We start from the raw sequence: 27,169 nt of genomic DNA, 5'->3' as shown, positions 1-27,169 counted from the left end.
GGGGCTGAGCTCTGAGGCTTTGGTTTGCTTTCTGTTGTTGCTGCTTTTCCTTCAGTTTTAACCAGAAGAGGTAGTGCGGCCCTGGGTGGTACTAACAGGTGTCGGCCGTGACTGGGCTGCGTTGGTGGGTGCTGGGTGCTCAGCCCCGGCCCCCTTCCTGGCCCTGGGTCTGGTGCCTGAAAACGCCCAGCTGGGGGACAGGAGGCCCCTGGGAGGTGGGAGCTCGTCAGTGGGGGTTCCTTCCAGGGAGGGGGCTTCTCCTCCCTGGTTGCAAGCCCCTCTGCTCCCTATCAGTCCACAAGCAAAGGGGCTGCTCGCACCTGCAGCCCAAGTGCACTCCCAGCTTCTGGCAGAGGGTCCAGCGGCTGCGGCTTCACTAATGGTCTTCGGTCAGACCCAAGATCGAAGGCGACATGGCGTCCAAGATTCCATGGGGCCGTTGGCAGCTCCTCCCTTTTCTCCAGCGTATGTCGGGGAGGCATGGCCCGTGGCTGGTCTCCCCACCCCAGACTTCTCCTCACCGGCTTCTAAACAGCTGGAGTTCGTAGCTTACTCATCAGTAAAAAAAGAGTCCTTCTCCTTAATTATTGCCCCAACTTTGACCTAATACTATCAAATTAAATTCAGAATGAAAAGGGACCCGGGGGATGAATAGATAAGCAAAACGTTAGCCTTGGAAAAGAAGCGGATCCTGTCTCGGGCCAAGACGTGGATGAGCCTTGAGGACGTTGTGCTCAGTGACATAAACCAGGCCCAGAAGGACAGGCGGTGTGTGGTTCCACTTCTGTGAGGTCCCTGGGCAGAAGGTGGGCGGCAGGGGCTGGGTGGTGGCGGGGAAACGGGGCTTGTTGTTTAGTGGGTGCAGTCGCAGCTTTACGGGGTGAAGGAGTTCTGTAGATGGATCGCGCAGCGGTGTGGACAGTTAACTGCGGGTGCTGCTGAGCTGCATGTGTGAAGGTGGGTGAGAGGATACATTCTAATTTCTATGTATCTTACCATAATTTAAACATTAAAAATATTAAAGGGACCAATGTGGGTAAAACGAAACAATCCTGAATTCCTAGGCCAATGGATGACTACTTTTATAGGAATCCATTGCTTTAGAGGTTAATGTATATGTTACCTTACACTGTGACAGTACAGATGGTCTTCTCATCAGCACTTTGGTGGCAAGAGAACCGAGACCTCGTGAAGAGCTAATGACCGTGCAGAAGTGAGCGGGCGCCTTGCTGTGAGAGAAATCCATCATTGGGAAGGTGTCTGTGGGTATCAGGGAGACTGAATAATTCCATGCTAAACTGATGATAGATTTACGTTTGCTTTTTAGGTGAAGCCAAAAATCTTCCCACTTACCCGGGGCCAAACAAGATGCGAGACTGTTACTGCACCGTGAACCTAGACCAGGAGGAGGTTTTCAGGACCCAGATCGTGGAGAAATCACTCTGGTAACGTCTGCTGCCGCTCTGTTTGCTGCCGACAGTCGCTTCTGTGCGGAGGGTGTCCTTATCCTTATCCTCCATCCTTATCCTCTCTCTCGGCCTGAGAGAGGAACGGGCTCCCGGGGCGGTGACGGGCTCATGGTCCCTAAATGCCCGTAATGACCGGGGCAGAGCGGGAAGGACAGAGCGCATAGACTTGTTAGTCGGCTGAGAGGTGGGTGAGGACTTTCTAAGTCGAGATGAGCTGGGCAGTATATAGGGCAACAGAAGAGTACAAATCAAGGATTTCAGAGCATAAATATTTGGGGAGCTTTCTTTTTAACCATCTTCCTTTTTCTAAAGAGGCTCAAGACGGGGGTGGAGGTAACTGTTCACAGAGATCAGAGACCTAGAAAGCATTGTTGCTAGATTTGAGGAACAGAGGGATCAGGTGAGAGAGGCTAGCATTTAAGCCTTAAGACTGAGAGGTTTTCAGCCTAAGAAACATGTCCGTGCCCCTCAACCCCAGCTTGTGTAGGAACCGTTCGGAGAGCCTGTTAAAGCCCGGGTGTCGCCCCAGGTGGGTAGGGTAGGGCGGTGATTTGCATTTCCCACCAGCTCCAGGCCTGCTGGCCCCGGACCCCGCCCTGGGGTAGGAAGTGGTGGCACCTGTGGTCACAGCATGTCTCCGGGAGAGGGAGTGGAGGTGAGGGGGGCCTCTGCCGCCCTGGCAGGCGGGCGGGGACGGTGGCGTGAGCCTGGGGGAAGCACAGCAAAGCCGGTGGAGTCCCAACCAGAGTAAGTGGTTCTGGAGCCCGTGCTGACAGTGGGCCACCCTCGGGCTTAGAACTGTGGGCTGTGTGGGTCCATCCAAAGAGCTGTCTTGGGCTTGAGAACATTTTTAGCAGATGAATTATACCCTTGCATATTGCCGCTTCTAAGTGGGAACAAACGGCACGTTCTGATGACTTAAGGCATTTAATAATTTTAGAAACTGTTAAGATCTCCTGCCCCCGAAACATGGAGACACTTCCCTCCTCCGTCTGCCCCGTTGCCGCCCAGACTGGCAGGGCTGCTCCTGAGGCCCTGTGTTATTTGAATGCACCCCCCGGATTCTCTGAAGTAATTTGTTGAAGGAGAACGAGAAGACTGAGGAGTTTGTCAGGAGTCGCGTGTGGCTTTGGCGCTAATATTGAAGGTGCTGCCGTCGCCCTCAGGGCTATTTCCGTGAGCTCCCCAGGAGAAGAGTCCACGTTAGAGGGTTGTAAACCTGGAGAACCAGCGTCTGTCTCTGCAGAGCCGGGCTCCCTGCAGACCTGCCGGGTGAGGGTCTCTGGGAAGGGAATTTGGGAACCTCTGCTTTAGTTGAGGCCGGGAAATAGGGACCATTCCTGAAAATATTTCTTACAAGTTTAGAAATAGAAATCATAATTTCTGGTTTTGATGGCACAAGAAAATGTGCTTTTGGAGCAGAAAAGGGAGGCTGAGAGCCAAATAAAAAGAGTGTAGTAATATTGTCTCTTCTGGGAAGTCGGCTACCTGTGATACAGCCAGAATCAGGGGCAGCCCCCACACACTGTCACTAGGAGCCAGTTAACTCTAGTGAGTGTGCCGAGGTGATTCTCCCAACTCGTCAGAGCGTCTAACCCTTCACAGGCCATCCCTGCTTTCCTCAGACAGTTTTAATAAGCTTAGTTTTTGAAAGGTTAATTTACTCATTAGCTCAATTAATATTTATTGAGTGCTTGTCTAATATGCCAGATAAGTCAGGGAGCCGTGTAAGCAGAAAGGTGAAGCTGACAGCAAATAAAGAGACAAACCTGCACGAGATGATTCCAAGAGGTTAAAAAAATATGAGACAAGAAACAAATGGGACCTAATTAAACTTAACAGCTTTGCACAGCAAAGGAGACCATAAACAAAGTGAAAAGACAACCTACGGAATGGGGGAAAGTATTTATAAATGATACTACTGACAAGGGATTAATTTCCAAAATATACAAACAGCTCATACAGCTTAATAACAAAAAAATCAAACAACCCAATAAAAAAATGGGCAGAAAACCTAAATAGACATTTCTCCAAAGAAGACGTACAAATGGCCAACAAACACATGAAAAGATGTCCAACATCGCTAATTATTAGAGAAATGCAAATCCAAACGTCACTGTAATGAGGTACCACCTTACACAGGTCAGAACGGCCACCACTAAAAAGTCTACAAATAGTAAATGCTGGAGCGGGCGTGGAGAAAATGGAGCCCTCCTACATGGTTGGTGGGCATGTAAATTGGTGCAGCCACTATGGAGAACAGTATGGAGCTTCCTTAAAAAACTAAAAACAGAGCTACCATATGATCCAGTAGTACCGTTCCTGGGTGTATATCCAGAGAAAACCATAATTAGTAAAGATGCATGCACCCCAATGCTCATAACAGCACTATTGACAATAGCCAAGACATGGAAGCAACCTAGATGTCCATCACCGGGTGAATGGATATAGAAGATGTGGTACATATATATATAATGGAATATTACTCAGCCATAAAAAAGATGAAGTAGTGCCATTTGCAGCAACACAGATGGACCTAGAGATTATCATACTAAATGAAGTAAGTCAGACAGAGAAAGACAAATATATGATATCGCTTATATGTGGAATCTAAAAAAATGATACAAATGAACTTATTTACAAAACAGAAACAGACTCAGACATAGAAAACAAACATGGTTACCAAAGGGCATAGCAGGGGAGGGGAGAGGGATAAATTAGGAGTTTGGGATTAACCATACACAATACTATATATAAAATAGATAAACAGTAAAGACCTATTGTATAGCACAGGGAAGTATATTCAATATCTTGCAAGAACCTATAATGGAAAAAAAGAACATACATATGTGTGTATATATATATATATATATATATATTCTGAATATATATTCCTGGATCACTTTGCTGTACACCTGAAACTAATACACATTGTAAATTAACTATACTTTAATTTTAAAAATGATTTAAAAATATGGGTGTATGTGACCATTTAGTATTGAGGCAAAACCCCTATTTATACTGGTGAGGGGCAAGCTAGTAGCCCTAGACCTTGACTCTACAGTGTAAGGGCAAAAGCAAATAACCTGCTCCATAAAAGAAGTTAGCAAGGAAAATTGTGCCTCCACTTGGTGCTGAGTACTTGAAATCACAAGCTGGCTCTTGTGAGTGTGTAGCCTGAATCCGCACCACATCTGTGGTTCAAAAACCACAATCCATACACATACATTAATGCAGTCTTGGGTTAGTAGTTTGTAACTCCTGCTGAGGCAATGACAGGGCAGTCGAAAGCAAATCCACTCCTCTCCTTCAATCTAGGTCTCAGGATTCTCCAGTATAACGTTTCAGGGAGCTTGAGCTCAGAGGAGAAAATGCACAAAGAACACAGAAATAAAGCGTCGTGTGCGTTTTCCAAGAGAAACAACAGACAGCAGAATCAGGCCTGCAGTGTTTGCAGAATGTCAGCTAACAAAGTTTAGTGAACTTAAAAGTAATGAGACAAGATTGAAAACACGAGCAGGATAAGGAACGATGAAGAATGCCTGCACCAATTTGAAAAAGAATCTAACAGAATTTCTATAAATGCAGATCACAAGAATTTAGATGAAAAACTCAGTGAATGAATTAACTAGTTGATTAGGCATAGCTGAAAGGAAAATTGGTAAAGTGGAAGGCACATTTGAAATATACCCCAGAGGGACTTCCCTGGTGGTCCAGTGGTTAAGACTTTGCCTTCCAATGCAGGAGGTGCAGGTTCAATCCCTGGTCAGGGAGTTAAGATCCCACATGCCTCGTGGCCATAAAACCAAAACATAAAACAGAAGCAATATTGTAACAAATTCAATAAAGATTTTAAAAAAAATATTTTAAAAAACCGAAATCTACCCCAGAGACACAAAGGAATGGAAAGTGTGAGAGAGGTTTAGAGACACAGAAGGTAGAGGGATGTCTGAACACGTCCTGTGGGAATCCCTAAGGCCAGAGACCACGGGTGGAGGTCACAGGAGGTGGTGTCTTAATGCAGCTCAGTTCTTGAGGGGCCGAACCTGGGGCGCAGAGCCCAGTGGCACAAGACTCAGACCCAGATGGCAGCTGCGAGGGTGGAGGGAAGGGGGCATGCCTGGGTGACAAGGAGGGCACTGTGCCCTGGACAGGCCACCAGCACCAGCAGCCGTCAGGGTTCAGTGTTGCCCGCACAGAGCAGCTGCACGCCTTGCTGTGTTACGGCCCTAACTCCCGCATCGTCCTCCAGGCTCAGCATCGCCTGTGAGGGTTGATCATCTGTTTGGCAAAGTTGCTGTAGGAAACAAAGAGCCTACGTCTGATCTCTGGACCTGAGGGAGCCGGCAGGACCTGGTGCCCTGTCTGGGGCTCATAGCCAGAGGGGCCTCGGTGGCCACAGAGGGTCAGTGCCACCCAGCGTGGTCTGTCCTCCCTCAGGCTGGAGTGCAGATGGAGCATGAGGGTGAGAGGGAGGACACACACCCCATTCCCTCCTTTCTCCAGGGGAAGGGGGTCCAGGAATCGGGCTGCGGCCTGGCTCTGTGGGTGTCCCCACGCCCTGGGTCTGCAGAACGCCGCTCACCCATGAGCAGGTGTCACCGTCCCTGCCTTCCTTTCCTGCATGTCTGGCGTGGGACAGTGGGCACTGAGAGGGGACTGCTGTTGCAAATTTACTGGGGGAACCCCCTTGGTCAGACCCTTCGGGGAGAAGGAGGTTTTTCCGGACCGTCTCTCCTCCAGGACGGTGATTCGGGGAAAGCTCTGTCCTCCTGAGAACAGTGTCTTCCTGACGGTGCAAGTGGACGGTGTTCACATTTAACGTTTTACAGCTATAATTTCTAATCATTTAAATGGCAGGTCATCATTTCTTTACCGTTTATTTAAACGGAAAGGCTCTATGAAACTGTTGTCAGGGTCCGGGCGGGATAGCTGCCTGCCTGGGGCCACAGTGCATCTGCGGAGGGCATCCTGGGGTCCCCGGGAGGGCAAAGCAGAGCTGAAGGCTGCCTGTGGAGAAAACCACCGTCCTATCCAGTAAAGGGAGCGCGTTCGTGCTACCGTTAAAAAAAGGAGCTCTTAGGAGCCGGGTTGGCCCAATCGTTTGCAGGCGTATCCCATGAAGTGTCAGTTTTTCATTTCCTTTTGTCCATGTAAGTGATTATTTTGAGGATGACATTGCCCGCCTCTCCCCTCGACAGGCAGGAAGCGGCTCCTACTCTGACCCTCACTTTCCCCCAGGGCAGCTCTGTTGAGGCTGTGTTGAGCCTCCTGCCTGGACGCCCGCCCATATCCAGCCCAGAAGCCCCTCCCTCCCACCCCCCGTGGGCCTCTGGACCAGACGGCCCTGACCCCGCACTGTGCCTCCTTGCCTCCCGCAGAGTTTGGTTGTGTCTGTCAAGCGATAAAGGCAAGTTAGAAAGTTGTGTTCACAGTAAGATTCCTTTTTGTTTAAAAAACTGGCATAGCTCTAAAAGTGGTCTGGCATGTGAGGACTTAAACGCCAATGTGGTTATTTTTTCTGGGTAGTGGGATTATGGGCAGTATTTTTGTTCTTTTGTTGGTAGGTTTTGTTTTGTTTGTTTTTGTTTTTTACATAACATTAGAAGTTAGTAAAATAACCGCTTTCTAGAGCACAGTGAGGAAGGAGCTAGCTCATCACCACGCTTATCGATTTGGGTGTCATTCTTGCCAAGAATGAAAGGCTGTTCCCCCGCGGGTGGGCGTGGACTTCTGGTTTGGAATCAGAAGGAGCCTGTGGGTCAGTGACTTGAGAGGGTCTCTCTGTTCCTCCGAGAGATGCAAATTGCTCAGAAAATAGAGCTTTGTGTGGTGGCCTCCGCGGTCTTCGTCTCCGGGAGGGAGAAGTTGTTTGGGGTTAGGGTGTGACAGCACAAGAGGGAGTCTGTGGTTTGGGAAGAAAGACGTCATTTTCTCAGATGTTCTTAATGAAAACCAAGTTGTTGACTAGAAAACACCAACTTTGAGATTATGAGACTGTACAGATAGCATCATCTCTCCTTATGTTTCTTTTCTCTCTAATTTCTCAAGTTAAAGCTTAAAAAGTAAGTCTTTTTGACATAAATGCAGGTCTCAGGCCCAGACGTTCCACACCACCCTTCACCCCAACGGTCCTGGGGAGCTCCAGGTGGGGACCCTTCCACCCGCCGGTCGTGGGGAGCTCCAGGCGGGCGGACCCTTCCCCTCGGTCCTGGGGAGCTCCGGGCAGGGACCCTTCCACACCCCCAGTCCTGCGGAGCTCCAGGCAGGGGAACCCTTCCCCTCGGTCCTGGGGAGCTCCAGGCAGGGACCCTTCCCCCCGGTCCTGGGGAGCTCCAGGCAGGGACCCTTCCCCCCGGTCCTGGGGAGCTCCAGGCGGGGACCCTTCCCCTCGGTTCTGGGGAGCTCCAGGCGGGGACCCTTCCCCCCGGTCCTGGGGAGCTCTCTGGTCCAGGGTGGGCTTTCAGCTCGGAGCATCCCCCCGACATCGGGCTCCAGTCCTCACTGAGCCCCTAAATCTCAGGATGTGGGGCTTCTCACAGGGCTTCCCAGATGCCCAGCTGACCGCCGTGCCCAGGCCCAGGTAAGGCTGGGACCCTGCAGGGAGAGACCACCCTGCAGGGAGAGACCCTGGGCCTGCCCTGTCCACCCTCCCTGAGTAGACAGTCAATCCCCTTGGAGCTGTGGGCTGGGCAGTTTGGGTGTCGGGATGCTGTGGTTAATGGGTTCCTCTGGGGTCCCCAAAAGCTCCTCAGGCTGCTGGCCCCCTCACGCCCCCAGGCTTCTCCCTGACACCCTCCTTCCCTTGGGGCCTTTCTGAAGGTTCTGGAGTCCGGGGGCTTCAGTTACCTTAAGAAGCGTGGCCAGGCCTTAAAAGGACAGTCCGGGTGTGAGTTGTTGGTGAGGACACGTGATTTCTCTGGGGGGAGGTGGGGGAGCGGAGGGGCTGCACGTGGGAGTCCCGTGTGGGGTGCACCCCATGTGAGCAGATGGGGAAACTGAGTCTGGAAGAAGTGAGGAACCCACCAAGGCCACGTGGCCGTCCGCCCTGGGCTGCTCAGGCCAGGGCAACGGGCTGCAGGTCACCCATGAGGGCCGGGCTCCGGCACAGACATGTGGCTGTGCTTCTGGAAGAGCGTGTTGCTGGCCCTGTAGGCGGGCGCCCTGGGTGCCCTTGTGCCCTGTGATCCAGCCTTGTCCCGCGGGCCAAGACTGGCCCAGGTGGGGTCCAGGCGGGGTGCTTCTTCCCCAGCATTTGGAGGAAACTGTGATCTGACCTCCAAGGCTCCTTCCCCGGGAGGGTCAGCTGCATCCCTCCGTTCACATCTGCATGAAGCTGGGGGGCAGGCCCTTGTTTCTCCATCCGCCCTTCACGTGGACGGAGCGGCTTTCTCTCCTGGGAGCCGCCCCTCCCTGTGTTCAGGCCGTGACCCACGACTTGGGGGGAGGCTTCAGCTGAGCACCCGGCCTCCCAGTGAGATGCAGTAGCTTACTGGAAGCCTCAGAGACAAGCTCTCGGGTGCCGAGGGCCGCGCTGCTTTAAAATCGCCATTTAGAGGAAGTGAGGGATAAACCAGACAGGGTTTCTCCTGCTTCTGGGAGCCATGGGCGGTTCGCGCCTGGGGTGCGGGCCCTCCCATGCCGGGGTCCCGCGAGCACCAGCCCGTGCGGGGTGCAGGCTGCACGGGTCCCCTCCCTTCCCGACCCTTCTGTGGACGTCTGAATACAGTATTTGGTTTCATGAATTTTAATCCAGGTTTTAGTGAATGGTTTAACCACCTGCACATTTATTAGCCGAACGCAGAGCTGTTCAGAGCCGGCCGGCACCCTTTTCGGAGAACGGGCCCTGCATGCCTGGCTTCCAGCTCTCTCTGGGCCTCGACGTGGGCCCCGGGTCCCCGCTTCTGGGCACCTGGGCTCCGCCAGGGCTGCCCTGTGGCGCATCCGGGGCTTGCGGGGAGGCTCCCCTCTGTCCCCATGGCTCCCGCGCTCCCCTCCCCCAGATGCTGGGAAGCGGATGCTGGCGTTTGCAACATGGGACGCAGCACACAGCACGAAGCCGGGGAGAACCTCGCGTCTGGCCCCGGCGGGGGCAGGGCAGTGCCAGCCGGGCCCTGGGGGCCGGGGAAGGGCTCTGCGGCCCTGCGGGGCCTCTCGGCTACACATCTGGGCTCGCGGAGCCAGAAGCCAACGGCTGCCCCTGTCGGAGGCTTCTTCTCTTTTCCCAATTCTGTGAAACTGCATTTGAACTTCTCCCTGTAATTAGCGAGGAAGGCGCTCTGGCCGGCCTCAGAGGCCAGAGGCCACGTTTTAATCCCCTTGTCAGATAGTGGTAGTCAAGGCCGTCCAGTCCTTTGGGTGGCGTTTTCCCTTCACCTGGACAAGCCTGCAACCGTGCAGGGCATGAATCGGCCTCTGCTGCTGCTGAGCTGTGCGCAGAGATGCCCAGGCAAAGGGGGCAGCTGGGGGAGCTAGGGTTGTGCTGCCCGTCTGAGCGCCCCAGAAAGGAGAGTCTGTGTTGCAGGCACGTGGGGGGCTCTCACCCCACTCCCCACCATCCACAGCTTCCTTTTCTTTTGGAAATACGCTTCCAACTCTGCCCCCTTGAAGAAACACTGCAGGCTTTCCCGTCGACCAAGAAGGGAGTGGCCTGGCCGCGTGCGGGCCCCAGGGGGCACGCCTGTCCCACCCCCAGGATGTCTGCCCTGCTCCCTCACGCCCCTGTGGGCCCTGCTGATGCCAGCCCCGACCTGAGAGATGCCACGATTGGGCTGAGGAGGCCTTTGTGCAGGGACCCCCTGGGCTTCTGGTGGGGACAGCCGGGTCGCCTGCCTGTCCCTGTTCGTGGACGACAAACATATTCCTTGTATGTTGGGCGTCAGGTACTTGTCTTTTACTTTGCAACATAAATGTAAAAGTTCTCAGTGGATTAGTATCCTGAACTTGAAAAGAATGTGAAAAGATGGTCATCTGACAGAAAATGAGCCAGACGTTTCAGCACAAAATGAAACAAAAAGTACTTATACACACACACACGACAGATATCCAGCCTCACCAATAATGTAAACTTTTCAAATGAAAGCAGTAGTTTTGGTCACCAGCTTAGCAGAGTTTGTAAACATTGATGGAGACCTTCCTGGAAGGTCCATGGTCCCAGAGCCCAGGATGGAGGACGCCCTCCCACCAAGCAGGCCACCGCGGGGACTGTCCTGAGGACACCAGGGCTAGGGACACTCCCGGTGGTGGACGTGGGGGAGGACTTGCTGTCTGCGTGTTGGAAGGTGTGAGTCCTGCGGTTGTGGTCACTCAGACCTCAGGTGCCGTTTGGCCTTTACTTACTTGGGAAGTGGTCCATGGCCTCATGTTAAAGGAAGAAGCCGACTGTGTATCAGGTTGAAGAATGTAGCCCCGCTTTTATTTAAAAACATGTGTCTTTATTTTTATTCTATATCCATATATCTTCAGAGAAAAAAACCTTAAGCATGATATGCCCTAGGATGTTAATTCCGTTACTCACGTACTGACATCTTTATGTATTTTGTAACTTTTTGGTTTTTGAAAAATAGCTTCGCTGAGATATAATTCACGTAGCATATAATTTACCCATTTAAGATGTACGGTTCTGTGGTTTTTATTATATTCAGAGTTGTGTGGCCATCACCACAGTCAATGTTAGAACCTTTTCATCTCCCTAAAGAGAGAGCCATTCCCTTCCCCTGCTCCCCAGCCCCTGGCCACCAGGAATCCACTTTGTCTCCACAGATGAGCCAGTTCTGGTCATTTCACGAACAGGGAACGGCACCCTGTGTGGCCAGTTGTGTTGGCTTCTCTCGTTGAGCCTCAGCGTCAGAGCTGAAGGCGCCAGTGGGTCAGGGGCTCCGTTCGGTGTGTCCGTCCTCTGTTGATGGACGCTTGGGTTGTTTCTGCTGTAACCTTGCACGTACTAGTTTTTGTGTGGATGTGTTTTCATTGCTTCCGGACATACCCCTGGGGGTGGGCCGTTGGGCTATAATGGTTACTCCGGGTTTACCGTTTTGGAAGAGTGATGACCCCGTTTTACATTCCTACGAGCAGCTCAGTTTCTGCACGTCCTCACCTGGGGGAGTGCCTTCTGGGTGCAGGACCGCCCTGTCCCGGGGCTCCTGTGCCTCTGGGGGCCGGGGGTGAGATTTGTGTCCCCCATGTGTAACCGGCTGGCGTCACGGCTCTGTGTCAGGAGGTGGCAGGTGTGGGACTGAAGGTGCTACCCTGTGACCCACCCATGAAGAGGGTCCTCTGAGTGGGGCCTGGGCAGTGTGTTTTCTAGAAACCTCTCCAGGTGATCCTGATTTGCAGCCGAGAGTGGGGACAGTCCCCCGAGATAAAGCCGGGATGGGGGCCAGGCCGTGGGCAGGGACACTGGAGTCAGGACTCGCGTGTGTGGCCGTCTCGGGGGCAGCCCTGGAAACGCCTGCTGTACGTGTGCGCCTTCTCGCGAGGCCTCGGCCGCAGCTCTGACTCCTGGGGGACGTGCCTTTGGGGCTCTGGCCCCCAGGACATGGCGGGGGGAGAGCAGCTGCCTTCTCTGCATGCCTGGACCTCAGGCCAGCACGGTCCCTCTTCCTGCTCTGGACCTAAGCTGGTCAGTAAAACAAGCGAAACCTGTTAGGTGCTTCTGACGGCAGCACCACAGGTGGGCTCGTCCCCCTCCCGAGGGGAGGCTCTGATGCAGCTCCTGCGTACAGGTCCTTCCATGTCTGTCACCTGCCATCGCCTCCCCCCGCCCCCCCGCCCCGCCTCCCTCGGCCCGCCGGGACCACCAGCTCCCAATTTCGTGTACCCCACGTGAGGTCACAGGTGCATGCCTGAGGCAGGTGCTTGGAAGCCGGCCCCCCCCAGGACTGATCACCCACCCCCAGGACTGACCCCCCCCTCAGGACTGATCACCCCCCAGGACTGACCCCCCCCAGGACTGACTCCCCCTCAGGACTGATCCCCACCCCAGGACTGATCCCCCCAGGACAGATCCCCCCAGGACTGATTGCCCCCAGGGCAGGGGACGCCGCCTCGTAGAATCTAACGGTGCCCCTTCTGTCTGTGTCCAGCCCCTTCTACGGAGAGGACTTCTACTGCGAGATTCCGCGGAGTTTCCGTCACCTGTCCTTTTACATTTTCGATAGAGACGTTTTCCGGAGGGATTCAATCATAGGTAGGTACCGACCGACCAGGGTTTTCTTCATTTTCTCCGCCTCTTCTGAGCGGGGCTCATTCTGGCAGAACTCCCAGGCACGCCGTCTGAGCCGGTGAGCCACACCAGCATCTCGCCTGCCCTTGCTGGCCGTCCCGGAGCTGCCCTGTCACTGTGTTCTGGGGCGACCCACCACGAGCTCACGCAGGGACACGGGGACACGCGGCAAAGGCAAACCATCCTTCAAGGCGAGAGTGGCGTCCCCCCAAACGACTCCCGAAGCCTTCTCCAACCATCCCACCTTGCCCATCCCTGAACCCAGCACCCATGTATGGGGGACTGGGATGGTATTGGGGTGCTCAGAGGTATTGGGGTGCACTCATAAGTATTAGGGGCTCTCAGAGGCACTGGGATGCTGTCAGAGGTACTGGGGGTCTCAGGTATTGAGGGTCCCAGAGGCATCAGCGTCCTGGAGAGAGTGAGACCCACCTTGAACGTGGAGCCCAGAGCCGCCTGTTTGGTGGGCGCCTCTGTCCCTGGAAACCTATCAGCTCCCCGTGGCACCAGAATTAGACCCGAGCTGCCCAGCGTGGGCTCAGTTGTGGCCATGGGACCCCAGCTGATCGTCGGTGGCCTGGCTGCTCCTCGCAGGAGGCGTCTCGGTGCTTCACTCCTGGACAGAGCAGTTGAATCTGGCGGGCCCCTGACACTGCAGTCTCCCGCCCGCTCCTGGGGCGTCTGACCAGCTCCACTCACTGCCCATACGTGACTGGTCAGGGGTGTTTGTGCCCAGGCCAGCAGCCCTCAAAAAAAAAAAAATAGTCTGGGGCTTCCCTGGTGGCGCAGTGGTTGAGAGTCCGCCTGCCGATGCAGGGGACACGGGTTCGTGCCGCGGTCCGGGAGGATCCCACATGCCGCGGAGCGGCTGGGCCTGTGAGCCATGGCCGCTGAGCCTGCGCTTCCGGAGCCTGTGCTCCGCAACGGGAGAGGCCACAGCAGAGAGGCCCGCGTACCGCCAGAAAAAAAAAAAAGAAAAAAAAAGTCTGAAGGCAGCTCTGGAGCTGAGGTCCTTTGAAGAAGCATCTGGCAGTGTTTCCAGCACATGGATCAGAGCTTCCCACACTCTTCAAAATGCAGATGCTGGGTATTGGGTCTGGGGCAGGGCCCAGGGTCTGCATTTCCAGCAAATAGCGTTCTTGGAAACTGCTGTGTTTTACGTAGAAATCACCAGTTTGTTCAGGAAGTACACGGCCTAGATGACACAGCAACTCAGATAATTCACACTTGACTTCATTTAAGATGGAGCTGTGATAGGGCCCCTCAGCAGACCTTTACCTCTGAAGCGAGGATGTTCGCGTTTGCGGGGGCACTTCTGTGCTGGTCCTGCGGGCCTGCCCCCTTTGCCCTCAGGATGGCACCCGAATCTTAGCTTGGCGTCACGCTCCGGGGATTCCTCCTCCAGCCCAGACATAGGCTCTGGCCCTCCCGGCCCCTCTCCCGGTGCCTCGCAGCCTGACGCCCACCTCAGGCCCTTCTCCGATGCCCGCGCGGCTGCTGCTGTCGGCCCGAGACCCTGGTCAGCTGGAGGCTGCCCCTCGGTGTGTGTTATTCTCACCGTCGCCTGTGGGAGCATTTCTTTTGTGTCCACTGGCCCGTACTTCCTGTGGCCTGGGGCTGTCGGAGCAGGGCCCGGGGGTGTCTCCATCTAGTGCCTGCTGGACGCACCAAGGTTTGTTCGAGGAGGAAAGGAGAGGGGCAGAGTGGTGGGTCGGAAGTTTACACGTTACTTGATGGAGCTCACCTGGGCGACAGGTGCAACCCACAGGGAGATGCAGTACCACCAGGGCAGTTGGCTCATATTATACCAGAATGAAGAGGAATTTGACTAATCCCTGGAGCTACACGGGAGCTTCTTTGAGTGGTAATCCTAAGGAAAAAGAAATTTTAAAATATCTTTGCCCATTTGAATCAGAGAACCTGATCTAGTTGGTTTTGGGGTTATTTCCCCTTATAAAAACCAAATAAGATGTTTATCAATCATTCTGTTTAAGGCACCTGCTATTTTTAAAGAGAACCAGCAAAACCATGGTTTAGCAATTCCTGGTGGCTTTAAAATTGGGATGTGTCAGGGTGCAACCAGATTTAGATGTTTTCAACATTGTTCTCACAGCCGTAAAAATAAGAGGCTGTCTGGATCTCCAAGGATAATTTGAAGTTATGACTAGCAATTATGTTGTTACCAGGATGAGAAACCAAGTTCTAGGGTATAAATTTGTGTCACGGAAACGAGCGTAGTGTCACCGGCTTCTCACGTCTGCCATGTGATCTGATGGCACTGCACCAGGTTCTCCGGGTGCAGCAGCGCGTGGGCCCCCCCGCGGGCCGAGTCCAGTGGTGGGGTTTGTCCCAGGGAGGGTGTGGAGGTGCAGTGTGGGTGTAGTCGAGGCAGTGCTGGCTCAGGACCACCGGCTCCACTTCCAGTGCGGGGCGTGGGCTGGTGGGGCTCTGGGGGCCCAGCCAGGCCTCCCCCTCTGCCCCACTCTGGCTGTGGGCCTGCCATCCCAGCATCTCCCCGCTTGGTCCCTCCAGCCCCGCTGGCAGGGGCTTCCTGCCGGTTCTCTATTAAAGGGTGGGGGGGTGTGAAGTGATCCTTTTGTTTATAAGCCAGGGTTATCAAGGTATGATTTGCGCACTGCGCCCGCTGCGGGGAAGTGCCACCGTTTACCCACTCGTCATTCGACGGAGGTGGGGTTGTGTCCTGCTTTTAATGATTGTGAGCAAAGCTGCCGTAACATTCTTGCCTAGGTCTCTGTGTTGGCAAATGTGTTTATTTCTCTTAGAAAATACCTAAGAGTGAGATTGCTGGGGCGTACTGTAGGTTTTAAAGGACGGCAGAATTTGCCATCCCAAATAGGCCACTGTGGCATAACGATTTGTTTCAGCTGCAGGCAGCTGGGAAGAAGCAGACACAAGGAAATCTCTGTACCCTAAAAGCAGAACATAAATTCGTCCAAATCCGAGACGACCCTAGACCCTTGTCGGCCCAGAGGCTACACCAAGGAACCCACACAAGGAGCCATCTGGACCATTGGTTCCCACATACATTTACCTTCCTTGAAACTCAGAGTCCTTTCCTTGGTCTTGTCACTTCTCTGAAAATTGGTGGTGGTTGTTTTAGGTTAAGATGCTACGAGTTCCAGCCACGGCCTTGCGATACTCATCACCGAGTTTCCCCCATGTATGTCTGAGATACACATGTTGATAAACTTCTGTTTGTTTTTCTCTTGTTAATCTTTCTTTTGTTTCAGTTCTCTTTGTCCAGAGAACCTAAAAGAGTAGAAGGAAAAAGAGTTTTCCTCCCCTGGGTGTATGTTTACCTTTATTAGAAACTGACAAGCTGCTTTCCCCAGTGCAGCATTTTGAATTCTCTCCGGCACTTGTATCATCACCTTTTATTTTTGATTCATTTTTGCCCTTCTGATATGTGTGTAGTATCTTATTGTAGCTTTTACTGCTTTTTCATGATGAAGAATGATGTTGGGCACCTTTTCATGTGTTTATTTACCATCTGCATCTCTTCTTTGGTAAATCATTCAAATCTTTTGCCCTTTTAATTGGATTTTCTTATTGAGTTTTTAAAGTTTTTAAAATATATTCTGGATACAAGTCCTTTATCAGATGTATGTTTTGCAAATATTTTCTTCTAGCTTGTGGCTCGTCTTTTCATTTTCTTATGAGTGTCTTTTTTTTTTTTTTTGCGGTACACGGGCCTCTCACGGCTGCGGCCTGTCCCGTTGCGGAGCACAGGCTCCGGACGCGCAGGCTCAGCGGCCATGGCTCACGGGCCCAGCCGCTACGCAGCATGTGGGATCTTCCCGGACCGGGGCACGAACCCGCGTCCCCTGCATCGGCAGGCGGACTCTCAACCACTGCGCCACCAGGGAAGCCCCCCATTTTTTTCTTTTATAGTTTGTATTTTTGATGTCATGTCTAAGAAATCTTTGCCTACCACAGGGTTGTGAAGATTTTCTTCTATCTTTTCTTCTAGAAAGCTTTTGGTTTTAGCTCTCATGCTGCGATCCATTTCAAGTGAATTTTACATGTGACAGGCTTCGTTTTTCTCCTGACAGGTGTCCAGTTGAATTACCTTAGCACCTTTTGAAAGTCAACTGACCTTATATGCATGGGTCTGTTTATGGCTTCTGTGTTCTGTTCCACTGACCTGTATTCCTCTCCTCACACCAGCACCAAACTGTCTTCATTCCTGTATCTTCACAGCAAGTCTTAAGTCAGTCGTGTGAGCTCACCAACTTTATTCTTTTCCAAACTTGTTTTGCCGTTCTAGGTCCTTTGAATTGTCATTTACATCTTCAGTCATCTTCTCAATTTCCAAAATGACTGAGATTACACTGATCTATAGATTAATTTGGGGAGAATTAGCAATAGATTAATTTGGGGAGAACTAGCATCTTAACGAAACTGAGTCTTCAGACCCTCCAGCGTGGCTTGTCTCTCCACGTACTCGGGTCTTTAATTTCTCTCATCAGGGTTTTGTGACGTGTTTGAAGCACACACACACGTGTGTGTGTGTGTGTGTGTGTGTGTGTGTGTGTGTGTGTGTACATATAATTTATCCCTATATTTTATGATTTTCATAGAGTAGACAAAGATTTCTGGGATAGTACACCAGAAGCTGAAGCCGTGAAAGCATCATTTTGTGAACGTGCTGTTGGTATCTTTTCAATTTCAGTTTCCATTGTCATTGCTTGTGTGTACAAATACAGTTGATTTTATGTGTTGACCTTTATTCTAAACACACCTACTTTGCCAGCTTTTCTTATAGCTTTCCCTATAGATTCTGTGAATAAAGACTTATTTCTTCCCTTCAAGTCTACAGGCCCTCGTTTCTCTCTCTTGCCTCTGTGTACTTGCTGGGCACCAGGGTGAACAGGAGCGATGAGAAAGACATCTCTGCCCCCTGCCAGGCCCGGGCAGCGGGGGGTATCCGGCTGTCCCTCCTTAGTCACCACCCTGCAGGGGTCACCCCTGGCTGCCCACCTTCCCGCACCCTCTGACCTACCGTACCTGGTTCCCCATGTCACATGCTGCCTCTTGAACTACCTGACGTGCTTCTCTCTTCTGAACAGACCCTGGCAGGTACAGCACCCACCAGAGGAAGTAATACACGGGGCTTTTAGTGGTGGAAAGGCTGCCACACCACCTCTGTCCTCATCAGAGGGTGAGGCCCGGGGGGCATAGTGACCTGATGTCACTCAGATCGATTGGGACAGCTGTGGATTATGGAACATCAGGCACATTTAAGTGGGCATTGTGGTCTGCACGTCAGGTGCTCCCCAGGACAGCCTGTGGGAACACCTGCCTCTCACGTATAAGGAGTGCATGTTCATGTGTTCTTGATGTGGTCGGTCTCCAGAAGGACAGACTGACAGCTGGTGACAGAGGTGACCCTGAGGTGGGACCCTTGTAGCAGGGGAGAGAGAAAGTTATTCTTGGCTGTATTTTATATCCTTTCTAATGTTTCAGACTTTGTTCTATGTTCTGGTATTACCCATTTAAAATTAAGTACTTCCAAAAATAAAGAATAATGATGATGTGTAAGTTGTAGGAGTCATAAATACGTGTCTCCTCCCTATTCCAATCAAAGCTCATAAAAACATTGTAGTTACTTAAAATTTCAAACTTCAAATGTAACCCTCCTATCCAGCTGAACTAATCGTGGAGTCTGCAAGTTTCTTTATCCGTTTTTAGTGGAATATTATTGCCCAATTTAGTTCCAAGAAATGTTTTTTTCTTGTGGCTTTATTCCTGCAAGACTCAAAATTATATTCCCAACAGGGAAGGGGGTGGAGTTTTGCAGGAGCCAAGCAGAGAGAAAGCTAGGGGCTCTGCCTGGTGACAGGTGGTTGGAGGTGGCGGCACCCACGTCAGGATGTCAGCGGGATGCCCCCAAGGCCAGGAGCGGTGGGAGGGGCTGGGCTGGGCTGGGCCGGTGTTAGGGGAGGGGCTGGGCTGGGCGGGGTGGGGGTGGGGGGTTAGTCCTTGTGACTTGATGCTGGCTGGAGAGAGGCCTGTGTGGCCGGTAGCTCCGGTTCTCTGAATCCCTGTGGAGCCCCTCTTTCTGCAGCCTGTAGCGCTCTGTCTTCTGTCCTCTGCCCCTGCCCAGCACCTACGGACTCTGCGTGCCGTGGCCTCAGTGCCCTGTGAGGCCTGTGGCTGGGCAGGACTTGGCTACAGACGGGTCTGCGTGGCCAGAGCTGAGCCAGCGAGGTTGATGTGGGCAGTGTGTTGACCCTCGGAGCCAGCTATGCTGCGTCCACCTTGCAAGTGGACAGAAGGGCTGACCTTGAACTGCCGAGCCTGGCCTTTCCCGAGGCTGTGTGACGGTGGGAGGTGAGCGTGCTGAGGTGCTGCGGGGACAGTGGGCAGGGAGACGGGGCTGCCGCAGGTGATGGTGGGGAGTAAACAGACCCGACTCCACTGCGCTCAGCCCGTGGCACTCGGGCCGGCGTGTCCCTGCTTCATTTCCAGCTTCCCGCATGTGCCCGGTGGGTGTGCCTGTCGGGTCTGGAGACCAGGCGTGAAGACTGCAGGGCGAGACCCTTCTCTCACCCACCTGGGTTCCCCGGCTGGACCCCTACAAAACTAGATGGAAGATGGGCTAACAAGAGAGAAGCAAGCATTTTCTAACGCCTTTCAAACGCACGTCTCGGGAGGAAACTTAGCGTCGAGTAGCTGGGCGCTGGCGACACATGGGCCCGCAGTGCATCTTAGCAAAGGGACAGCACATTCAGAGGAGGCAAGGGGTGCAGGCTCCTGGGGCACCACGCGCTGGAAGGGACCATGGAGGCTGCCTGGCGGGGTGCGTGCATGGGCCTCTGGGCTGACGCCCCCTCCTCACGGCTGAGCCGCCCTCGCCTCTCGCTCGCCTCGAGACGCGCCGCGTGTACGTTGGGTGATGGTCTGAGCTCCCCCAGGAGCCAACTGCAGAGTGTCCTTTCCCTTAAGCCTACCAACCAGCAGGTGGCTGGGCCCCAGCGAGGCCTCGTGTGAGCCCCTGGGAGCAGAGTGGAGGCTGCCCTGCGGACCCCAGGGGAGGCCGGAGAGGAGGTGACATCACAGGAGGGCCTCGTGGGACGGGGGCGTTTGGGGAGAAGAAGTGGTAGGAGAAGCACAGAGGGCAGAGCGGCAGCGACGAGGCCCGAAGCCCATGGGCGGGACACCTGACACGTCTGTGACCAGCACCCGCCGCCTCGCGCCGGGGTTGCTACGGGGCGACGTGAGGGGAGGGTGCGAGGGGCTGGCGGGCAGCACGTGTGGGCAGCCCCAGGATCAGCTGGGGCGTCCGGCCCCGCTGTGAGGCTGCCGGGTGCTTCTCAGAAGCACAAGTCTTTGAAGAAACAGGAAACGGAGAGCAGTCCCTTTGCGGAGAGGACTCTGCGTCCTGGGTGAGGGCAGGGTGGACCAGCCAGCTCGGGGCTCTGCAGGGTGGCCACGGGGGCCTGGGGAGCATCCCAAGCAGCAGATGACGTGGGGTGAGACGGCGCCAGGGGCCCAAAACGTCTCCTTTGGTAACTGGACTGCAATCCCGAGTTAGGCGGTGTGTCCTGGGCTGTACGCCAGGAACACCTGAACTTAAAAAATGTTTACTTTTATGTTGTCCTTTATCGTTCCTATTTCCGTATGTGATTTACAGTGTACGTAAGACATTCTGTGTGTGTACGTGTGTATTGCACGCATATACACGTGTACGCAGGGACGCTCATGTGAGCAAACATCCGACTCCCCTATCCTGGACAGCGTGGTCCCCGTGCCCGAGGCCAGGGGTGTGGGGGCAGGAGGACAGCCAGTGCCCGGCGCCCTCTGTCCTCCGGAGCGGCGGGGTGTGTGCTTGCCGGCTGCCGCGTACGTCTTTGGAATAAACAAGGTGAATGAACAGTGCGTGACGGTGGTAGATGGATATTTAAATACTATAAATCTGTGTCAGGTAATGTACATCACACATGTATATTTACGTGTGTATTTTCATTGAAATTCTAGCTCCTAAGTACCAAGCCTATGTCAGGAATGTAAAACTATTGACGGCAGGCGTCCTTAAACTATGGGACCCACAGAAGTTCCCTGGGGACCTCGTGAAAACGAAGATTCCAGGGCCCCACCCCAGAGATTGTTTTCTCACGCAAGATGGGGCCAGGGAACTCGCATTTAGGAAACTCTCCAGCTGTTTTGATGCAGGTGGCCTGTGATTACACTTTGAGAGACACTGATTCATAGACCCAGGCGGGCGATAACCCGGCTCATTCCACGGGCCCGACAGGAGCACGTGTGCACACATGCTACATAAGCTAGGTGTGCACGCACACGCCTGTGCACACTCTGTGTGAGCCGGCCGTGCACGTTGCCTGTGAGCTAGATGTTCACACACGTGAATTCTAAGCCACAGCTCATACGGGCACCCGCGCACTTCCAGGGACTCTGCAGCAAAGCCCTCCCGGCAGACGCTGCCCTGCCTCGCTCTGCAGCTTGGGCATCGGGGCGGGGATGGCCGGGACGTGGCTGCCCGGGGTGCCTGCTGCCTCACCCCATCCCACACGCCACCCTCCGGGCCCTGAGCAGTGCACCTGGTGTAGCCGCTCCCTGATCTGTAGGGTCTGCGCCGGGTGCCCCCATCTCCCGCAGCCTGGGTGGCGGGGAGGGGCTCCCGTCCACGCCCAGGCTGTGGACACCGTGGCAGTGACCTCGAGACGGGCTCTGCTCAGGGTGGACGTGGCACCTCCGAGATGCAAATTGGCATCTGCTGCTCTTACTGCGTCGTCTCTTTCCCGGTGATCTGTTCTGGATTTCCCATCTGGAGTGACGGGCAGAGGTAGCGGAGACTGCTCCCAGCCCTGCTGCGTGGGTGGGTTGGTGCCCTCGTGACTGGTCTCCTCTGCATTGATCTTCCAGGGAAGGTGGCCATCCGGAAGGAAGACCTGCAGAAGTACCACAACCGGGACACGTGGTTCCAGCTGCAGCACGTGGACGCCGACTCCGAGGTGCAGGTGAGGCCTCGCGGGGCCCGCGGGACGTGGGGGCCTTGGGGGAGGAGGCCTGACTGTGGATACAGACATAGACGCTGGACTCTGGTCTTCAGCTGTCCCCTGCGTATGTCCTCCTGGGCCCACGCATTAGGTTGGTTCCATCGGTTACTGTCAGACTTAGTCATGCAGCTTAAAACATGTAACATGAGAAAGAATGCAACGCGTAACTGAAGGTAAAGAGAGAATAGGTGAGAAGACGTAAGGCTGTGGGCCTTGCCCACTGGAGGTGCCCGCGTGTGTTCCGGGCTCCCTGCCCTCAGCAAGGCGGGGCTGGAGCTGAAGGGAGTGACCGGAGTGAAGACGTCCCCTGGCCTGAGCATCCCTGGGGCTCGCCCAGCGCCCTGGCGATGTGTTAACTGGGAGTGACCCCTTGACCGGTGCAAGGTGCCCCCACCCCGGGACTGGGGGTTTCTCCCCCAGCTGGGCCGCTCCCCATGCCCAGGGTCCAGGAGACGCCCATCGGGGCGGCCGCCTGCATCTTCTCTTCTCTGGTGACCCTGGCATGAGTTTCCGGTCAAGCCCGTCCCCGAGCCCAGGCCACGCCTGGAACTCCGGGGCCAGCGCCGAGCCGGGCCCGCTCAGAGCTCAGCAGAGTGTGTGGCTCTGGCGCTCTCTGAGCCTCGGTTTCCTCCCCTGTAAAGCGGGGTTTTGTGAACAGCAGGGTCAAACAGCAGGTGTCGCAGACAAAATCCCCAAGTGGGCACCTCGCGAGGCCTTCCCCGGGCTCCCGGCCCAGCATCAGCACGCCTCCTCGTGGACCTGGGGCCTTGGCCGGGCTTGGAACTGCACACCGACGGCTCAGGGTGTCCACTGCCGAGGCCCCTGGTGGCCGCCAGGGCCGATGCTCAAACTTCGACAAAGAGGCAGCCAGAGGGACGCCTTGAGAAGCCTAGCCCAAGGGGCATCGTAAGGGTGCTTCACGCTCAGTTAATTCCGACCGAGGGGCCCACACGTGCTGTGGAAATTGGGGGACTGCTCAGAACTAGTCACAGAGCCCCAAATCCAGGAGGACAGCAGCCACTGCTGCTCAGGTGACCAGGAAATCGCCTCCTTAGGAAGAAGTTTCCGGACCCCTGTGCTGTGTGTGCTTTACACCTGGGCCCCGCCTACCTCCATCGCCATCGTTCTTGAGAGATTCTGCCTTGTGGCCGCCATGAGCCCAGACTTAAGTTCTGTTTTGTTGGCAAGTGTAGCTTTTCCTTTTTCTTGCCTTTTTAAAAAAAAAAACCAACTTTTAATTTTGAAATGGTTACAGAGTCACAGGAAGCCACAGGAAATACTGCGCAGGGAGTAATGGTTAGCAAGCCGTGTGTTCTCCTGTTTACACTCAAAGACTGAATATAGGAAGCAGGGCCATGTCCCTTCCCGGGTCCCGCACAGTGACATCTGCATAGCTGGTACAGGGTCCCCGACTCCATTCAGGTCTCACCAGCCCCACGTGTGCCTGCATGTCCCCGTGGGTGCATTTCACGCGTGTGGCTGTGTAACCGCCACTGTCCAGATCCGGAGCCGCTGGGTCACCGCAGCCTTGGGAGCGTGACGCGTGTGTCCACCTGCAGCCTGAGGACGTCCAGGCCATTCCCTGATGGTCCCCGTGACATGGGTCCTGACCCACTGGTGATTCCACGGAAGCGGGACTGGGCGGTGGCGGCCGCTGAGTTCCAGGCACCGAGCAAGTGCTCTCCAGAGGGGACCTGTCAGGTGCCATGGGCAGCAACCTTTAAAGGGGCAGTTACGCACCTTCTGCAGTCACGAAGGTCAGGGGGCACATATGGTTTCTCCAACTGTCTGCTCAGCGATTCACAGACAGCAGAAAGGGAATGTCACAAAGCTGGGGCCCACGAGAGACCAGCAAGTCATGGAATTGGGGGAAGAGAGGAGTGAAGGGACGTCTGGCTTCCCTCTGGAGCTGATGCTTGTAAAGGTCTCTGCTCAATCACTTCATTAAAAAGGACCCGTCGCTCTGCTCCTTCCCTGTCCCCGGCCGGGCACCTTCTGGATGAGGCAGTCGGCAGGGACGGCCCTACCCGTGGTCCGCGCCAGGCAGGGTGGCCAGATACACGCTCACGTCCGTGAGGGCCCCTGCCAATCCTCCGAGGACGCCAGCAGCCGCGAGCTCTGCATTGAGCGGCTTCTGTGAAACTTGTTCTTGGAGCACATGTTCCGAAAAGGCAGAGGCAGGTGGGCTGCCCCAGCAGAGCCACAGCCTCCCAGCCCGTGGCCTCCTCTTGCACCTTTAGCGACAGGGCAGTAACTTTGGCCTCATGGTGGACGCCCTGGGAACGTCCTGTGTGTGTCTGCCGTCCTGTCTGAGGATTTCCCCAACGATCAGCGCCTATAGCCATACACCTGCGAGGACCCGAGTCTTTCTAAGGTTCGGGAGTGTCAGAAGGAGAGGATGGGGTGGCCCTCGCCTCCCCTTGAGGACGCGGCTGCTTCTCTTGGTCGCCCTCACGTCCCTGCCCCTTCCCGATGCTCTCAGCTGCAGCGGGGCTGCAGGTCCAGCACTCAGTCGCCTACGCCCGGGTTTGCTCTGCGCTGACCTCCGCCCGGCCTCGCAGGCCCTGTGCAGAATGAGGACGCGGCAGTGATGGCTCATGTTCTGCTGGGCCCTTGCCTGCGGCCACGGGCCCTGCAGATCAGGGACCGACGCCTTCCTGAGGAAATGGCACAGGAACCACCAGTGCTTTTCTCTCTTAATTAATAAACTTTATTTTTCGAGCAGTTTTATCTCTGCAGAAAAGTTGAGGGAAGTGTATGAAGAACCCCGTGTACTCCTCCCCCAACCATTGCTAGCGTCCTGGGTGCATTTGCTATGGCTGACACCTTATATTTGCTGAAGCCCCCAGCTTACAGTGGGGTCCACCTTGGGCTCTGGGCCCCCCTGGCCAACAGGTGGGTGACGTCTCGGATCCCCTGTCGGAACCACTGCTGGTTTTCTGCAGCCAGGAGTGACGGCCCTGCTTTCATTTCTGTTTTTTCTTAGCTAGAACTTTACCAATTTTATTGATCTTTTCAAAAAAGCAGCTTTGGTTTGTTTATTTTCTGTATTGATTTCCAGTTTCCATTTTCATTGATTTCTGCGCTAGCTTTTATTATTTCTTTTCTGCTCACTTTGGATTTAATTTGCTCTTCTTTTTCTAGCTTCCTAAGGTTAGAAACTTACATTATTGATTTTTGCCTTTCGTCTTTTCCAATATATGCATTCACTGCTTTAAATTTCCCTCTAAGCATTGCTTTTGCTGCATTTCACAAGTTTTGATGTTTTATTTCATTTTCACTTATGAAAAGAAATGAATTCAAAGTATTTTTCAGTTTCTCCTGAAACTTCTTCTTTGGCCTGCTTGTTATTTGGAAATGTGTTCTTTAACCTCCACGCGTTTGGGGATTTTCTAGCTATCTTTCTGTCACTGAGTTCTAGTTTAATTCCCACTGTGGTCTGAGAGCAGCTGTGATGTGATTTTTATTTTCCTAGACTTGCTGACGTGTTTAAGGCCAGGTCGGTCGATCCCAGTGGATGTTCCGTGAGGGTGGGTGATGCTGTTCAGTCCCCCCTGTTTTTTTTAACAACTTCTTATCCTTATTCTCCTTAAACGAGACTGGGAACGACTATGAAGTCAGCATTCTCAGTGCTCTGTCCTAAGGTTTCTCTTCTCATCTCATACACCAACGTAAATGCGAGAACTCCGGCCAAGTCTCAGCATGTCCTGCCTGGGCTAATTGTTAACGAGCACGATTCAGCTGGACCCCCCCTCCGGGGTTCCAGCCCCTATGGGAGGCGTGGCCACCTCTGCCCTCAGCCTGCCAGGTGGGCCTGTGACCGCCTCCCTGGGGAGAGGGCTCCCGCTGGGGTCAAAACAAGCGGAGGGGGAAGTTGTGTGTGTAGCTGTGCATCCTTGGAAGGTCGCGTGCCCTGCAGAGGCCGAGCCTGGGAAACCACACTTCCTGCCTGCCCTGCGCAGGGTGTGGCCCGCACCACCCCGGGCGTTGGTGTTTGCGGTGGGATTGTTTGTGCAGCGAGGATGGGCGTGAACTTCTGAGCTGCAGACCCTGGGTTCTTCTGCAGGGTTTTCTCTCCGAGATGTGTGTGTTTGTGTTTTATTTACCTCATACCCCCCTCCCCCAAAGCCCCCGAAATGTAACAGCGCGAATCGGCTGACAGCACTGCCCCTCCTGGCGGACGCGCTGCCCCAGGAGAGGAGCGCCAACGGTCACAGTCCGCGCCCGTCCCCCACTGGGGGTGCGTCGGTCTGAGGGCCTGTGGCCCACCGTCTGCCTCAGAGCGGGCGCCCGTGCACCTGGGGTGCGACGAAGGACACCAGGCTGACCGGGCCCCCAGTGACAGCTGAGCTCCCTGCTGGGCTGGTTTCCAGGCCATCAGTCTCTGCGTTCCTGTTTGATTGTAAGGACGGCGGTGCCCGCTCCGGGGACAGTGCTGAGGATCGGGTAGCTCAGGATGCGCCACTGGCCTTTGGGGACTTTGTTTTCTCCACCCGCACAGAGAGGCCACCCACCCCCCCGCCACTGCCACCTCAGTTACCGGCCTCAAGGATTCGCTGTCGGACCAGCCTGCCGCGTGCGAGGGTTGCGGTGCGCCGTGGACCCTGTGTCCGCGCCTGGCGGGTGAAGGGCGCTCGGGCGGACGCCCCGAGCCACTGTGGGAAGAGCTGCTGCTCTAGGCGAGTGCGTCCCCGCGAGGGGCGGGCCCCGTCAGAGCTCCGCAGATACAGATGTGACTCCGGGTCGGGATGCTGGTGTCACCCGGGCGGCGCGGCTGTGACGCCTGCGGGCTGGTCCCACCTCGCGGAACTTGTCGCGGGTTGCCTGCCCGCAGGTGAGGGCAAGGCCGGGAAGGCGGCACCCGGCCCTGCCCACGGCTGGGGGGCCTGGACGGATGTGCGGCCGTGAGCGCCGCCCACGGCCTGGGCTCCCCACAGGGAGGCATCCGTGTCGTCGGGAGCCCGTGTCAGTGTCGTGGGCGAGGTGTCTGGTGCGTGAGGCCAGCCCCCCCACCCACCACCACCATGCTGCTGCGGCCCGGGGCACCTGCTCGCTACCAAGCTCGCGATCCCGGAGCTGGTTTGCTCTGAGTGGGAGACGCTGTCATGGGGAGCTCGTGTCACCTGCCAGTGCGGGGCCCGAGAGGCGTGTAGGAGACAAGAGGGCCTGCGGTGATGGAGGTATCGCCCTTGGCCCTTCTCATGGCCAGACCCCGGTTTCTTGTTTATTTTCTCTTGTCTGGCGGTGGGGCTCTAGCTGGGGGTGCTCCCCGCACCCCCATCCTCAGGCTGCGTGTCCGGGTCCAGCCTCTCCCTTTCTCATAATCGGTGCTGCCCCCATTTTGTCGAAACACTTCTCTGGTGGCTCCGGTCAAGCTTAGAAGCAGCAGGTGGGAAGGTCTGGCCGCGGTTGGAACGGGCTTCCCTGGGGCGGAA

General features: G+C 54.8%; 1 protein-coding gene across 2 annotated transcripts in view; it reads left to right on the top strand.

The window, feature by feature from the left end:
* Positions 1–27,169, top strand: part of RASA3 (RAS p21 protein activator 3) — a 91,288-nt gene that overhangs the window by 38,330 nt on the left and 25,789 nt on the right. For both annotated transcript variants that reach the window (XM_065895831.1, XM_065895833.1), the window contains 3 exons: positions 1,328–1,445; positions 12,554–12,657; positions 21,601–21,695. In XM_065895831.1, the coding sequence (XP_065751903.1) occupies positions 1,328–1,445; positions 12,554–12,657; positions 21,601–21,695 (317 nt within the window). The remainder of the gene's footprint in view (positions 1–1,327; positions 1,446–12,553; positions 12,658–21,600; positions 21,696–27,169) is intronic.

Source organism: Phocoena phocoena, chromosome 18, assembly GCF_963924675.1.
Source record: "Phocoena phocoena chromosome 18, mPhoPho1.1, whole genome shotgun sequence".
Taxonomy (NCBI): domain Eukaryota; kingdom Metazoa; phylum Chordata; class Mammalia; order Artiodactyla; family Phocoenidae; genus Phocoena; species Phocoena phocoena.
Note: the sequence above shows the minus strand (reverse complement) of the source record. Positions and strands in the feature narration are given on the sequence as shown.